General features: G+C 37.4%; 2 protein-coding genes across 7 annotated transcripts; both read left to right on the top strand.

Annotated features, from left to right (window-relative positions):
* Window positions 1-3732: 3732 nt before the first annotated feature.
* On the top strand, window positions 3733-15305 carry LOC118276464 (uncharacterized). The gene is made up of 5 exons (XM_050707181.1): window positions 3733-3887; window positions 4125-4892; window positions 9473-11368; window positions 13983-14045; window positions 14345-15305. Exons 1-5 carry the CDS (start codon window positions 3876-3878, stop codon window positions 15197-15199), a joined length of 3594 nt encoding a protein of 1197 aa, XP_050563138.1. The 5' UTR covers window positions 3733-3875; the 3' UTR covers window positions 15200-15305.
* On the top strand, window positions 9261-11614 carry LOC118276450 (uncharacterized). Of its 6 annotated transcripts, none has more exons than XM_050707320.1 (3): window positions 9261-9392; window positions 9473-10466; window positions 10539-11614. In XM_050707320.1, the coding sequence occupies exons 1-3, from the start codon at window positions 9381-9383 to the stop codon at window positions 11384-11386; spliced, it is 1854 nt and encodes a 617-aa protein (XP_050563277.1). In that variant the 5' UTR covers window positions 9261-9380; the 3' UTR covers window positions 11387-11614. The 6 variants fall into 6 exon arrangements, with proteins under 6 accessions (XP_050563277.1, XP_050563278.1, XP_050563279.1 ...); XM_050707321.1 differs by having other exon boundaries at window positions 10611-11614; XM_050707322.1 differs by having other exon boundaries at window positions 9473-10334.
* Window positions 15306-16414: the final 1109 nt, after the last annotated feature.

Raw genomic sequence — 16414 nt, forward strand, 5'->3', positions numbered from 1 at the left:
TCAATACTATGGGCTATTTTGGGCCCCGCAAAATTACCTTTGTTATCGATGAATGTTACTGAAAATCTATAAAAAGATAATACTCACCGAAAAATTAAGAGCTAAGTATTGTGAAAATGTTGTTGAAGAAACGAGTTAGAGGATCTTAAATATTCATTTATTCAAGCTCATTCAGCAAGTAACGTATCATAATATGAAAATTGATTTTATTAGGTAGGTAGGTACGTCTTGAAATAAAAGTAATTGTATCGGCTGGAATATTTATTAAAAATTCTCGATAGGTAATACCTATCTATGTAGGTATACCTTTCATTTGGGTTTTCTCAAATCAGAAAGGAAGTAAGTCATGATAGGATTTTTTAAAAGAAGAATTTTTTTTTACTTTTCATCTTTTCTTATAGAAATTTAGTATCAACTAGCTTTTGCCCGCGACTTCGTTCGCGTGGAATAGTGACTTCCGGCAAATTTTTGGTTTTAACCACATAGTTCCCGATCTCGCGGGATCTCTTCAAAAATGAGATGTGGAAGATATTCCAGGGAACTCTTCAAAAATCAACATAATGAGCTCTGCGTTTGATTTTAATAGATGTATACTCACTTAGGGCATTGAAAAAATAGTTTAAAAACGGACTTAAACTAACTTAAAACTAAAGAAAGCTACGAATTACGAATTTATAACAATTAAAAAAGAAATTATATTAGAACCTATCCTTTATGCTATAATAACCAAGCTTAAACTAAATAATTTAAAAGAAACGACTTAAATCTAATCTAATTAATTTATAAATTAGACTTACAATTTTATTAAAAAAAACTAACTACAGTAACTACTAATAATCGATATCAAACTAAACCTACGTTAAAAAGTTAAACCAGAAAACCAGGAAAACCCAACAAATAAACTTATTAATTGACAAATACAACGAAACCAATTTAGAATATACGAAACAGCAGGACCACTACAGACAAACAGACAAATAATCGTACGACTGATAATACACATTTTCTACAATAGTACCGAAGCGCTCGGCCGATACCCAACCAAATAATTGTAACAAAACCATAGCGCAATCTATTTCGATCCCAACGCCATCTATCGAGGATAAAGACAACTTGGATTATTTATTAATACTCCGTTCGGGCATTTTCTTTGTACTAAAAGTTTAATTATATTGATATAATTTTTTTCATACCTTTTTACTATTTGTTAACTTTTTTCGATGAATTAAAACAATAACATGAACCGAAGTCGTGTAACGATCGACATAGAATTATCTATACTCCGTTAGAGCGTTTTCTTTGTACTAAAAGTTGTATTATGTTATATTTTTCATTGCATTTTACTATTTTGTAAAAACAAATTTCCAATAAATTAAAACAATAACATGAACTGAACAATTGTAATTACACCATTGCGCGATCAACGCCATCTATCTACGGAGTATAGGAACAGCCCGACATTGTTCAATTCCGTACTATAAGTACGAAATTGAACAATAGATGGCGCTGTATGTCCGGAATAAATTTATTTTTTATTTTATTTTTTTTATTTTTATTTTATTTTTGTTTTATTTTTATTTTATTTTTATTTTATTTTTATTTTATTTTTATTTTTATTTTATTTTATTTTTATTTTTATTTTATTTTTATTTTATTTTTATTTTATTTTTATTTTATTTTTATTTTATTTTTATTTTATTTTTATTTTATTTTTATTTTATTTTTATTTTATTTTTATTTTATTTTTATTTTATTTTTATTTTATTTTTATTTTATTTTTATTTTATTTTTATTTTATTTTTATTTTATTTTTATTTTTATTTTATTTTTTTTTATTATTTTTATTTTATTTTTATTTTTATTTTATTTTTATTTTATTTTTTGATTTTTGAAATAAAAATATATCTATGTCCTTTCTAAGGTTCTAAACTATATCTGTACCAAATTTCAACCAAATCCGTCAAATAGTTGTAGAGATTAATGGTATAAGCATAGAATGTTCGACGTGATTCTTTAATTTGACATAACTTTTTTATTTATGAACCGATTGAAATGAAACAAACACTAAATGTAAATTTAAGCATCCCACAATATATTCGTGAAAACCGCATCCAACTCGGATCAGCCGTTTCTGAGATTAGCGCGCACAGACGAACAGACAAACAGACAAACAGACAAACAGACAAACAGACAAAAAAAAGTTAATTACATTTTTGGGTTCGACATCGACATAACAATAACCCCTGCTATTTTTTTTATTTTTATTTTCAATGTACAGACAGCACTTTTCTACGATTTTATTATATGTATAGATTGAATGGTCCTAATGTTAGACTTCTTTCATTTAGGAAACAAAAACAAAAGAAGCTTTTGAATAGGGACCTAGATAATGGTCTGCCTCTTTTTTTTTTAAGGGGAAAATAGTATCAAATGACTTTTCTCGCCTTGGGCGAGGCGAGAGGGAGTGGCAGACTCTTACTGACTAAAAACCACTCCATTCCTACTCCTGCTCTTTGAGCCGGAGCCCCGGTAAATCCGCTAGGTAGTCCGTAGCATCGGGTCGGGCATCAGCCCTACTGGATTCCATGACCCATCTGTGGTGGTCTGATGGCTCCTTGAAGCACGTGCGGATCGTCCGCAGAACCGCACGACGACGATACTTGACCACCATAAGGTGGCCAGGGATCGTCGGGACTCCTGGCTGTATATTTGATTTCTTAGTAAATATAAGAGGCTAGGATAGGATAACATTTCTAAAACTTCCGGGACAAAAATTTTTGGCATGAAAAATTTCGCGAAAGTGGTTGAAATTTTAATACGGTATTCTGTACCTAAAAATGGATTATTATAATCTACTTTCGAATAACGAGTTATTTATGTGAATAAACATAAATATTAACACATACTTAGATACATACAAAGTGTCATAATCCGCTTTGTTTCAGTATCAAGTTTAAACTTGATATTTCGGCTATTTCACAATTTTTTGCGATTGTCTGAGAATGGTTAAGTAGGTGTAGAGTATTAATATCACGTTTTAACTCTAACCTACGTACATTCAACCATATTTGGTTCTTGTATGATAAGGAAATAAGATCCAAGCATGTCCTTGATATGTCGACATGATTGTGTTTCGCCAATTTCAATTTACACGAATTTATTATGTCGCGAACAATTCCGGTATGGACGCAGAAAGAATTATCGTTACTTATACTACTTATTATTCAAATTGAAGAATGCGTGACGAATCTGTGGTAATTTCCTGGTGAAATATTAACAGGAGTTATGTGGTCTAAATTAATAGATTTGGTTAGTTATCACCAAAACGCACTTACCAAATAAAATACAATATATATGAAATGTATTACAGAAGCTCAGCATTTATCAAAAAACTATGCAAATTAAACTGAAAATACATACATTTTTTGTCGTTACTCAGCTTGTTAGTCAATAATGAAAGATAGAACATAGGTGATTACTTGAAATGCTTGCCAAAAACGAAGACATTATTCACATCGAACACATTACGACAATTATCTACTTATGTACTTTAATCTGACCTTTGTATGTAACGCGAAATAGACCATTCGATATAATATATCGTTGCGATACATTATAGACGAGGACGGAGTAGCTTCGATCCAAGGCTGTACCCGCCCTGTGCTTCTGTAAGCACGGAACAAATGAAATTGAAAGGCTATCTCTGAGTCACAGCCGTCACAGGCGTAGGCTACTTACCTCAGTACTGGGTACTCGGTACTCCGGCTTACCTTGACAATGAAAGTGAATTGGACAATGTAGACGCGATCTATTCGTATAAAAACCGGAGCACCTCCTGTCAAAATTATTCAGTTGCCAACATTTGCAGAATAAACATGTACGCCAAGGTACTACAAGACATTCATTACCTTCGCAATTATTTTATCAATAAAACTTATTAACTGAGATCAGTGGTTCAAACAATACAACACAGGAAATAATTTAACTTTTAATTTAAAATATTAATCAATAACATTTTTTTAGATCTTATCATGAAAGCTCTTGCATATTGCATTGAGGCGAATATTTTTGTGCTTTGCTTAGTTGAATTTTAAGTGTCTAATCAAATAACCTTTTTCTTACAGTTGATCGTCGCTCTTTGCGCCCTGGGTGTGGCCCGCGCCAGCGGTGTCTACGAAGCCGCCCCTCTGGCTTACAGCGCCCACGCTATCGCCGCCCCAGCTGTAGTGACCAAGACCATCACCCCCGCGGTGTCCTCCGTATCTTCCTACTCGACCCACACCGCTCACGGTGGTGAAATCTCGTACGCCGCTGCCCCCGTCGTCGCTAAGGCCTACGCCGCCCCCATCGTCGCCAAGACCTACGCCGCTCCCGCCGTCGCTGCGTACGCCGCGCCCGTGGCTACCTACGCCGCTGCCCCCGCTGCCGTCGTCACCAAGACCATCTCCCCCGCTGTGAGCTCCATCTCCTCCTACTCCACCAGCACCTCTCACGGTTCCCCCGTCGCCACTTACGCCGCTGCCCCCGTTGTGGCTAAGGCCGTCGCTCCCGTTGCCTACGCCGCTCCCGCTGTGGCTGCGTACGCTGCCCCCGCTGTGGTGACCAAGACCATCTCCCCCGCCGTCTCCTCCGTGTCTGCCTACTCCACCCACACCGCTCACGGTGCCGCGTACGCTCCCGCTGCGTACTCCGCCTACGCCGCTCCCGCTGTGGCGTACTCCGCTCCCCTGGTCAAGACCTACGCCGCCGCTCCCTTGGTAGCTAAGACCTACGCCGCTGCCCCCGTCGCCACCTACGCCCACGCCGCTCCCGTCCTCAAATCCGTAGCGTACTCCGCTGCCCCCGCCGTCTCTCACATCGAATACAGCGGTCACGGTGCTAACTACGGTTGGTAAACTGAATCAAAACGTTTATGTAAATAGACCAATTAAAATAAACGACATGCCATAATTTATTTGTTGGTTTGATTAATTATTGTCCTCAACATAGGATCTACCTATAGACAACTCAATAATGTCACCCATATAAACCCAAAAACCTAAACCTAAAGTAAAATGAGGAAAATACAGAGGTAAAAATATAACACATAGGTAGTAAAATGCTAAAGAAATAGTAAGGATAAATGTTCCCAAGTAAATTAACATTAACAAGCAGTGACTTGTGAAAAAATTATCAATTTGAGAAATAATTCGCTTATTCATTGAAACCAGGTAGCATACATAACTATGTAAAATATAGACCTATTATATAAAAAAGTTAACTAGCGATTAGTCACTGTACGCAGTTCCTTGAGTCTTTGACCTTTAGGCGTTACATTTATAAGAAACGAATACAATACAGAGATAAAAATCTTTTAATAGGAGCATGTCATTGTACAATATCTAATTAAATATATATGGTATGACTTTCTGAGATTATTCAGACTGACAAAAGGTGAAGGAAAACATCGTAAGGAAACCTGGGCTTAAAATTACTAATTAAAAATTTGAAATCGCCAACCGTTTCTTTTTAATTATGTCTCATATTAAGATTTCCTCCTTTGTCGTGGGTGCGTTTACAAACATAGAAGTTTACATACACACGACACCCAGATCAGAAAACACGATTTGTGGATCACACAAAGAGCGCGGGCGGCAACCAGTTGCCCAGCCACCGCGCCAATCGCAGTTAATTGCATTGAGCAAGCGTGGTGATTAATGCTCAAGCCTTCTCCGTGCGAGAAGAGGCCTTTGGTCAGCAGTGGCCACTTATTGATGTGATGTGATGTACAATATCTGAATAAGTATATATGGTATGACTGCACTCATTGTGCTATATAAACCAGTATAAACTGACCATAGAATATTCGGAAAGATCATACAAAACAAGTCCATGATAAACTGGATTAATGGCTCGATATGTAGTTATTTGTACATAAAAGTATATCAAAAATCACCTCTAGATCCCAGAATAGAAAAACGAGGTATTTGCTCGTCCGGGAAACAAAACCCGTAACATGTTACGTAGGAACCACCAACTAGTGCGTCTATCGTGCGCATAAAGTAATGCAAATGATATTATGTCAGACGCATTCGCAACATAGGTTTTGCATTTTTTCTTGTAATATATGTGATATGTGTTTTGGTTTGACTGCCAAATACGAGGTTTGTTATCCTTTAAATAGGTAATATATTTTCTCATGGTATAAGCCAGAAAACGAGCAGACGGTTCACTTCTCCACCAAAGAGGGTTTGCCATAAATCATACTAATAATAAAATTATAAATGTGATAGTTTGTTTGTTTGGATGTTTGTCCGTCAATCACACTGAATAAACGGATTTTGATGTTTGGTATATAGACACGGAAGGTATGCTTTTTATCTTACGGAAACGCGAGCAAAGCGGTTGGCAGAAGCTAGCAATCATAATACATATAGTAGTCTAGAACTCCTGTCAATAGGTACCTCCGAAGACAAGTGCAAGAACAGCACCTGTGCTTACCCTCTGACGAACAAAATGCGTGATATTATTTATTAACATATCCTTGACTTAGCCACATTAACCTTTACGCAGTTTTTAAGAATTTCTCAATGAAACATTTTAAACTGTGACCGTTACTGCTTAAAAATATGTGAACTTTGTTTTCAAAATGGCGCACGCAATAAAGGGCAGAAATTACTTAAGCAAGAAGATAAGGAACGAATAATTTAGCAGGAACAGGACGAAGTGAAGGTTTTCTTTTGTATATGCAATTAAGTGCAGTACCTACGTCAGAATCAGAATAAAAGATTACATTTCATATCGTTAAATGTCTCACCAACTACACTTACTTTCGATCTTTTTCATTTTTTTTTTAAATATTACCCCACACTTCATGGAATTTCACATACAAATGACACTCAGACCAGAAATTACAATTTGTGGAATACATATAGTCTCGCTACCAGCAGGAATTGAACCCGCTACACGTTGCGCGGCAGCCACTTGCCCAGCCACTGCGCCAACCGTCACAAATAAAAATTTAGTTGAAGGTAAATGCCATTTAAACATAATTAAATTCGATTTTGAATTTGATTTGGCGTAGCATCTACGCCATAAATAATTTATTGTTTTTATTTTCAATCTGACCGCCTCGTTGTTTGTTGCAAGTGAGACCGCCAAATAAGAAGCCTCGGGTTTGATTTTCGAATATTTATTGTTTTTTTTTTCAGTTTTAATAACAATTTTTTAGTAAAAGTAAAGCATAACAGGACCTGAAAATGAAGCCAACGTATGACAATAGACCCTCCTACAACATGGAACTCGAAATATAACTGAAAAGTGGGGTATACAATGCATATTATTATGTGCTTATCCTTTTTTCCGATTTAAAAAAAAGGAAGGGGTACTATGTTCGGATGTTTGTTTTTATTTAGTTATAGAGATTAAAATGTATCACGTTATGCTTATTTTCAATTTTGGAAACTAAGGCTCACAGTACACGTTGTCATTTAACGTTTGGACCATAGGCGGTTTTTATTTGTTGATTGGGGGACAGTTTTCATTGTTCGTTGTTAGCAATATGCATGCATTCGTCAAATGACGTAACGTAGTATCGTTACACTAAGTAGCAGTTCGCAATTTATATTGTAACCGGTACTTATATTGTAATTATTCCGTATTGTACTACCAAAAGTTAGGTTTACTAATAATAAAAGACTATTTTGTACATATAATCAGGGTGATGTTAATCCATATTTATAGAAGTTAAGTTAATCTTTACTTAATTTTCAAATCAAAGACGTCAGAATATAAAATTGTTATAACTTACGTAAACTAGCGACCTCTAAGTTGTTTACACAGGTTTATGTAATAAAAATTATCTATACCTATAATGTTACATGGGTGCATCTACTTGATACACATTTTATGGAATAATGTCACAAAATATTTGTGTTTTGAGATCATGTTTTAGATTACAAGAATACTGTTCTTTATTTTATCAATTAATTTTAATAATATATCATTTTTTTGGCTTGCTGAGATGTTTTAAACTGAGCCTTACAGCTATCAGTGCGCCTCCAATCCATCCTATATGGCGTGATGATGCCATAGTACTTACAGAAGTCTCATATGTTATGGGTGTGTTTAGGTCCAAAAATATATACGATATAAATAAAATACGAGATCACAATTATGGAAAAACGAAGACGCAATTTTCGTTACAATTTTTTATAAATATTGTAGGGATAAACCGGAAAAATATACATAAATGCACTATTTATAAATACGCCATTAAAAAGCACACGACATATTGACATTTAAGTCGACTGATACTCGTAAATAGAAAAATCCATTATTCTTGCAGACAACAGATTAAAACCAGAACTTCTAGTTTGGCAGTGGCACTCTGACCCATGCCCATTAGATCGAGACGCGCGAATCTATTTATATGTTTGGTATTATGTAATCCAATTATTATGCTACTAGACAATCAAATTAAAGACAGAATTTAGTTCAATAAATACCATAATACATATACAAACACTTTTACCCTTAAAATTTAAGTGAAGTTTGTTACTAAATAATCTAAAATACTAACACATTTACTCGTACTTATTTTAAAATGCGAATGAAATTACCCAAAAGTAACTTGGATTATGTAATTTATTTTCGTTCCCAGACACACTGTCTTGATCACGGATCCTTTTAAAAGAACTACGCTCGCTGCTCGATAGGTTATAACTAACCTACTGAACTAATGTATCTATTAGTTTGAATTTAACTAAAGAAACATAAAAACCTAAGTATCTATGATATTACTGTACAATGGCCCTGTGAAATTAGTCCTTCATAGAATTGTTTACTTTGTGGATTGACCTGTCTTTAACAAACATTCTAATTATGTTTATTGTTTAGTAAATCCTTCGCAGGATTTAGGTAGGTGTACCAAAATTGGATTCGCGGAAACTGTACAAACAGATATTGAACGTAATCTGCGGTTGAGAAAATGTAATTGTTTATTTGTAATTGCAAATAAGATTCAAAATTAATATTGGGACAATTTTGAATTCAAATTTCTTTAGAGAAGATTCAAATCTACTTCCTAAATTTGTAAGTCTCAAGGAGGATACATAGATTAATGTAGTTTATGATGATATTCTAATGAAATACTTTTGATGGGGTACGGAAGTTAATTTAGAAAACCTCAATCGAGACACCGACGTCAACAAACTTAAATATACAATGACAAAACTCCTTAATGCAACGCTTTAAAGGTCATTTTCTAAATGACCAACTTATAAAATTTGAATTGCATAAAGAATCTCCTAGGATTAGATACCAGTTTTACTAAGATGGTATAAAAGTGAATGCACACGTGATCTCGATGTTATTTTGTTATCAATAGTATCTGAGCAAACATGTTTAGACAGGTGATAGTTTACTTTATTTTATTAAATTTTATAAATCTCTTGTGTGTTACATAAAACTAATTCAGTTGTGTGTTTTCTAGTTCGTGATACTTCTGTACGCCGGGTACGTGTGTGGTATCAGTTTGAATCCTGGATCTCAAAATGGACCGGCATCACCATCCCCTGCTGCAGACACTTCTCCAGGACAGGATCATCTCGCAGTACCTTCTGACACTTCCTACAATTCAGTGACACCACCATCAACCTCGTATTTACCTACACCGTCTCTAGCCTTCGAATTGAAACCGGCCGTAGTGGATAATATTGTTGAGAAATTCCCGAGCAGAAACGTACCCGTGCAATCTTATGGAGCACCTGGAGGACAGCAAAAACCTGTTACGTTTACAGCGTCTGTGGCCTCGGATCCTTCTTCTCCCGAATATAGTAATATTCTTGAAAGGTATGCGCCCTCTGTGCCCCCAATACAGCCATACTTCGCAGTTCCTCTTTCGGCTAAAACTGTATCGGTTGGTTTTGATCAAAGTAACGGCCAAGTTCAAGGTAACGCACAAGCTGGATACGGCCAGATTTCCAGACCTTATTTTGTTTATAACAACGTTGGCCAAGCTCAAGCTGGATATGCCCAAAATGTCCCTGTACTTGTATACCAACAAGCTGGCCAAGCCCAAAGCAACGCGCAAGCAGGATACGGCCAGAATGTCAGACCTGCTCTAGCATACAATGCTGGCCAAGCTCAAGGCCAAGCGCAAGCTGGACATACCCAGAATGCCGGACATGGACTGGTATATAGTAACGCTGGCCAAGCGCAAGCTGGATATGCCCAGAATGCCGGACCTGCTCTAGCATACAATAATGCTGGCCAAGCTCAAGGTCAAGCGCAATCTGGACACACCCAGAATGCCGGACATGGACTAGTATACAGTAACGCTGGCCAAGCACAAGGTCAAGTGCAATCTGGATATGCCCAGAATGCTGGACCTGCACTGGCATACAATAACGCTGGCCAAGCGCAAGCTGGACATACCCAGAATGCCGGACATGGACTGGTATACAGTAACGCTGGCCAAGCTCAAGGTCAAGCGCAAATTAGATATGCCCAGAATGCTGGACCTGCACTGGCATACAATAACGTTGGCCAAGCTCAAGGTCAAGCGCAATCTGGACATACCCAGAATGCCGGACATGGACTGGTATACAGTAACGCTGGCCAAGCGCAAGGTCAAGCGCAAATTAGATATGCCCAGAATGCCAGAACTGTATCAATGTACAATAATGCTGCCCAACAAAGCCCACAGCAACTAGTTCCCTATACAGTAAACAAAGCAACACTTGAGTCTTACGGATCAGTTAATGCTCACCCTCCTACTCTTCAACGTAATGAACAACTTGCTCAAGCGGTCGCTTACGCCGCCAACTATAATTCTGGTGCCGAAAGGCAATATCAATTAGTTCCCTATTCTGTGAATAATGCGAATGTCCAGTCTCAATCTGCTGCTGTGTCTACGTACCAAGTGAATCGTGGTCAGGCTGTCAATCCTCCCCAAGGGCAGTACGTTCCTCAACCAAACCTTGCTTACGCTGTTAATCCCGTTGTTCCTGTACCAGTCGTGCCTCCTGTAGCTGTACCAGTTCTTTCAGTTGCACCAAAGAAAGTTGCAATTGAAGCGTATAGTACTGTTACCAATCATGGTGCACCAGCTCCTAAATACGCTCCAGCTCCTATACCAGTTCCAGTGATCTTCCAACAATTGGAGCCGAGTGTTCAACCTGTCGCTGTTTTGGCTAAAGCTCCCGCTGCTACATTAGTGCAAGTACCAGTTAGTGGTCAACCTATTCCTTTGTCGGCTATTGCTCCTGGTACGGGGGTGCGCTACCAGCCTGTGTCTGTTTCTGGGGGACAAGAAGGTGGTTATGGCAAAGCTTTAGTATTCTCTCCCGCATCAGAAGTTTCCCGTGTTACCTTCAACGGTTTGGGGGTCTCCTACGGTTGGTAGAATACTTCTCTGCGTACTACCCAGCGGGTTTACCGGGGATCCGGCCCAAAGGGCAGAAGTAGGAACGGGGTGGTTTTTAGTCAGTAAGAGTCTGATACTCCCTCTCGTCTCTCCCAAGGCGGGAGAAGTCATTGGATGATTTTCCCCCTTAAAAAAAGTGTAAAAATAACGTTAGAATAATAATTTATTGTGATATAACGTTTTGTTAATAAATGCAGGTTATGTAAATGGATGTTTTATTTTGTTCTAATGCATTTGTGCTAGTGATGTAGTAATTTCGCAATATTCGATATTTACTGTGATCTACATTTATAGTTTCCGTGCTTAGATAATGTGCGATTATTTTATAGCACATTTATTAATGTGTAGTCCAATCTCAAATGTAAATTTTATTCGTGAAATCATTTTGAATACATACTTTAAAAAACGCATATTTTGTTAAGATTACGGTAATTTCGATTTCAAGTTTTGAATTCTAAACGTCATTAGCATAGTCATTTGATTTTATTGGATTTTAACACAGTTTTTTGATACTATCTAGGATTCTGATTTTATATTGGGTGTTAATATTGGTTAATCCATGACACTAGGTAATTTAAATTTTCTTAAATAAATAAAGAAATTATGAAACGTAGTGAGAATTTGTAACTTCATTTTTAATAAAGTTTTTTAATTCACAGTGTCACGCCTTTTTATCCCCGACGGTGTAGGCAGAGGTGCACATTAGGGCACGTCATGCCACTGTACAATGTGCACCCACTTTTCACCATTTTTGTTATAAGTACCATGTGCCCTCTAGGCACAATTCCAGACTCTACTGAGAAAATTTCGAATTGAACCGAGACCCGTAGTCGCCCTTGCGACCACTCGACCAACGAGGCAGACAAGTTTTTTAATGTTTCCATAAAATTAAAAAATACATAATGAGATGTTTTTAAGACCCGTTTCTTATTATACCTAACTAGGTCTATAGCCTTGTTTGTGCGCAAAATTAAATAAACTCAAGACCATTCATTATTACCGAAAACTATTTTAATTTAACTTAATTAAATGCATTTTCATTGACACCGTATTATATAAATGTCATAATATAATTATATAATTAATAAAAGACTTGTTGAACATGTAACTGCTAATCGAGGAGTCTCAGGTTCGATGAATGGATGGTTCCAAACATTAGGTAATAGATATAAGATACTCCGATTTCGAAATTGTTAGAAGCATAGAATCTAGAATTGTGGTCGATGTACAGAGAAGGACATCTGTCCTTCTCAGGCGGATCTCCGCCTGATCATTTTATTGCTTAAACTCAGAAATAACATGAAGTCATATAAAATAAATGTCTCATCTAATAGAAAAGCCGTGTAATCCCTTAGCGGATCTTAACAGGTGCAAGCAAACATCAACTTAGTGGTGGTCAGGCACATGTGACCACCATTGTACCTACTTGGTACTGATTATGCCATAGGTATCTGATGATAGTAGAGTTCCGGTGGGTGTGGCAACTATTTACTAAGAGATTATCCATTTGACAGAAACTTTTGTGGTCTCCAATCCTACCTGATCAGCGTAGTTGTGGCAAAACCTCTTATGTAAAGGAAGCCTATGGCCTATGGACTATTACGGGCTATTCATGACCATTTGTGTGCGGAACTAAGGAGTTTGATGACATCTGTACGGTCACTTTAGACGATATCAATAAACGGTGAATGTATACGACAGAAAACGCATTACCCTCCTTCGTTGCACAGTCGGGTAGAAAATGTCTTCCTGCTTTCGTCATAATTTACATTGTTTATGTTTTTGTTATTCACATACTTTAGTAGATCATTAAACAAAGAACTGCCCTTGACGGCTTGACGGTCTAGTGGTTACAAGTTCGAATGTTAAGCATTAATTAGATCCTGGATTCTATTCCTAGACTGTAAAGAACTGTGTTGCGAGTGTCCATGGGAGTACCAAAATAGTTGTACCTGAAGTAAAATCTTGTTTTCAAAAGTCATAAGTATTTGTACTCAAGTAATGAAAACATGACAATACATTTGTTACAGTTATTGAAATCAGTAATATAGATTAGAATTTTTTTAGTTTTAATGACTCATTAACTCAAAATCTTTTAATTATGATAATTTTGAGTCATATTTGTATAATGCCTTACTTATTCACTCTTACTATTTATTATGTACGGAACTGCAGACTGCCTAGTGGGATTCCGGAGCTCCGGCTTGAAAAGCAGGAGTAGTAACGGGGTAGTTTTTCGTCATTAAGAGTCTGACACTCTCGCGTCGTCCAAGGCGTGAGAAGTCATTGGATGATTTACCTACCTTAAAAAAAGCGTCTGACTTTGTACGAACTATAGTTATTACTGAAAAGGAAAACTTTAAATATAATTTCTTTTTTCAATTAAATCTATTGACACGACACTCACCCTTTAACACACTCTATCAACAATTACTATATTAACATAACATTTTTGCGAACGAATAAAAGTTTAATTTATGCAACTTGCACATTACCGGGCAGTCTGAATAAAAATAGCTTCAGGCAATAACGGAGATTCAATGCTAATACCAGTTCACTGATACGCATATAAAAGCGAGAGCAAGTGCTCCAAAAAGTACACACGACAACCACATCCATTACAAACATGTACTCCAAGGTACGGTAGCTATAATTATTATTTATATTAATAAATATTTTATTCATAATTCATTTTTTAGTTTAATGTAAGATAAATTTGATGTTATGTTCAAATGTACGCTTCTGTTCACACTATCAGGGAATATTAGGAGTGATGTTTTTTTTTAATGTTATTTTTATTCATGGTTCAATTAATGGGCTAAAGCTCTTAATAAACTAGTTTATATAATTTAACTAATATAGGTTAGTTTTTCTTTAAATTAATAATAAAATATCAATTTATTTGTATTTACAATTTATTTTGTATTTCTGTTCCAGGTCATAGTCTTCCTGTGCGCGGCGAGCCTCGCCTCCGCCGGCCACCTCCTCCAGGCTGCTGCCCCTGTGGCATACAGCTCAGCGCCCGCCGTCTCCTCCGTGTCGTTCTCCTCTCACACCTCGCACGCTCCCGTCGCGACCTACGCCGCCGCTCCCGTCGTCGCCAAGACCTACGCTGCCCCCGCCTACGCCACCTACGCCGCTGGTCCCGTCGTAGCTAAGACCTACGCCGCTCCCGCCTACGCCACTTATGCTGCTGCTCCTGTCGTAACCAAGAGCTACGCTCCATCAGTGTCTTACCAGTCCATCTCTACTCACTCTTCTGACGTCGCGTACGCCAAGACCTACGCTGCACCCGCGGTCACCACCTATGCTGCCGCCCCCATCGTTGCCAAGAGCTACGCTGCCCCTGCTGTCGCCACCTACTCTGCTCCAGTCTACGCCAAATCTATCTCTCCGGCTGTCTCCTACTCTTCTTACTCCAGCCACTCTGCTCCTCTGACCTACGCCGCGGCTGCTCCCATTGTCACCAAGACATACGCCGCTCCTGCTTACTCTACATACGCCGCTGCTCCCATCGTGACCAAGACTCTTGCCCCAGCAGTGTCTTACTCTTCCTACTCTTCCCACTCCGCACCTGTGGCCTACGCCGCCGCTCCCGTGGTAACTAAGACCTACGCCGCTCCCGCCGTCACCACCTACGCCGCCGCTCCCGTCGTAGCTAAGACCTACGCCGCCCCAGCAGTCGCCACTTACGCTGCTGCTCCCGTCCTCAAGTCTGCTGTGGCCTACTCTGCCGCCCCCGCTGTTGCTCACGTGTCATACTCTAGTCTTGGATCCAACTACGGTTGGTAAATAATGGATTATTAATTTATTTGTAGTAAATAATGTAAATAATCATATCATGTAAATATGAATGTGTACTCGAAAAACAAAACGAAATAAAAACAAATAAAACCTACTTCCGTGTGTTTTACATTTAAGTTTCTGAAATCTCTGAGTTATTATTGACTTGCTGTGTTGCTTTTGTAAGGGGTAGGTAAATAATTCGTTTGTAAATGCAGAGGTAAGTAGGAATCGCATACAATTTACTTTTAATGTTGTTTTAATGTATACATTAACAGTGGAGAGAAACTCAGTGAAAACAAAACATGCAAATGTATCTATAAACTTCAAACAATCTTTATTCGTCTCATCGAGTATAAACAGAACTCTAAGCAAATGTGATCACTCTCTTCGATATATCATTATCGAGACAAACCGAAGCTCGAGTGGAACCACTGAGCAGGTTAATCCCTAATTGATTCAAAGCCCTAAGTGATGCACTGCATTACCTATACACTGCTTCGCCCTAATCAGGCCACAAGCTATGAGATTCTATAGCCACAACTCGATCAAATATGATTTGTACATGGTAATACTAGTCGTCGTCAAGGTATGGATTAAAATTAGAGATAAGTTCTTGAATTTCTTAAGGAGTGTGATTATCGTTATATGTTGGCCATGCCAATAAAGAAACTCTTGATAGCACCATACGGGATGTGAGCTCTGTACAAATTAGAATAGAAACCTCCGAGCCACCATGACTATACTTCAACTTTTCAAAGGTGTGTAAAACCCTCTAAAGATGGGTCAGATTTAATTGTCTGTTTTTCATGTATTTCTAGATACACTATTGTCAACTACAAAACAGAGAAGTTAGCATTATTTTGGTTTGTGTTGTGTGTATATCTACTTATCCTATATATGCCTACCATTAGTTTACAGCAATAGGTTTTGTCGATATTCGACACCAAAGGCGTAAATTTTTCTTTATGCACATAAATACACTCAAAGCCGCTTTATAATTTATTAGTCGAGTAGTGCAGTTTCAGTAAATTGAGTACTTCAAATAACAACGAAGCATTGGTTGGCCAAAAACTTTTGTAGAAAAATAAACTTCTGTCTATTTGAAATGTCTATAGTAAACTATGATTAAATGCTGTTAGTATAAAGGTGAAAATTATGATGAATGTTGGATTTATCAGCGATTCTTTTCTAAGGTTAACTTTTTTTCTATTAATAAAATTC

The sequence above is a fragment of the Spodoptera frugiperda genome, chromosome 31 (genome assembly GCF_023101765.2).
Source record: "Spodoptera frugiperda isolate SF20-4 chromosome 31, AGI-APGP_CSIRO_Sfru_2.0, whole genome shotgun sequence".
Lineage (NCBI taxonomy): Eukaryota > Metazoa > Arthropoda > Insecta > Lepidoptera > Noctuidae > Spodoptera > Spodoptera frugiperda.

Excerpts from the sequence above, each read along its gene's own strand:
- LOC118276464 (XM_050707181.1), top strand. Across the intron at positions 11,369-13,982 it reads TTACCTTCAACGGTTTGGGG|CGAGAGCAAGTGCTCCAAAA; the intron begins GTCTCCTACGGT and ends CGCATATAAAAG. Across the intron at positions 14,046-14,344 it reads TTACAAACATGTACTCCAAG|GTCATAGTCTTCCTGTGCGC; the intron begins GTACGGTAGCTA and ends TTTCTGTTCCAG.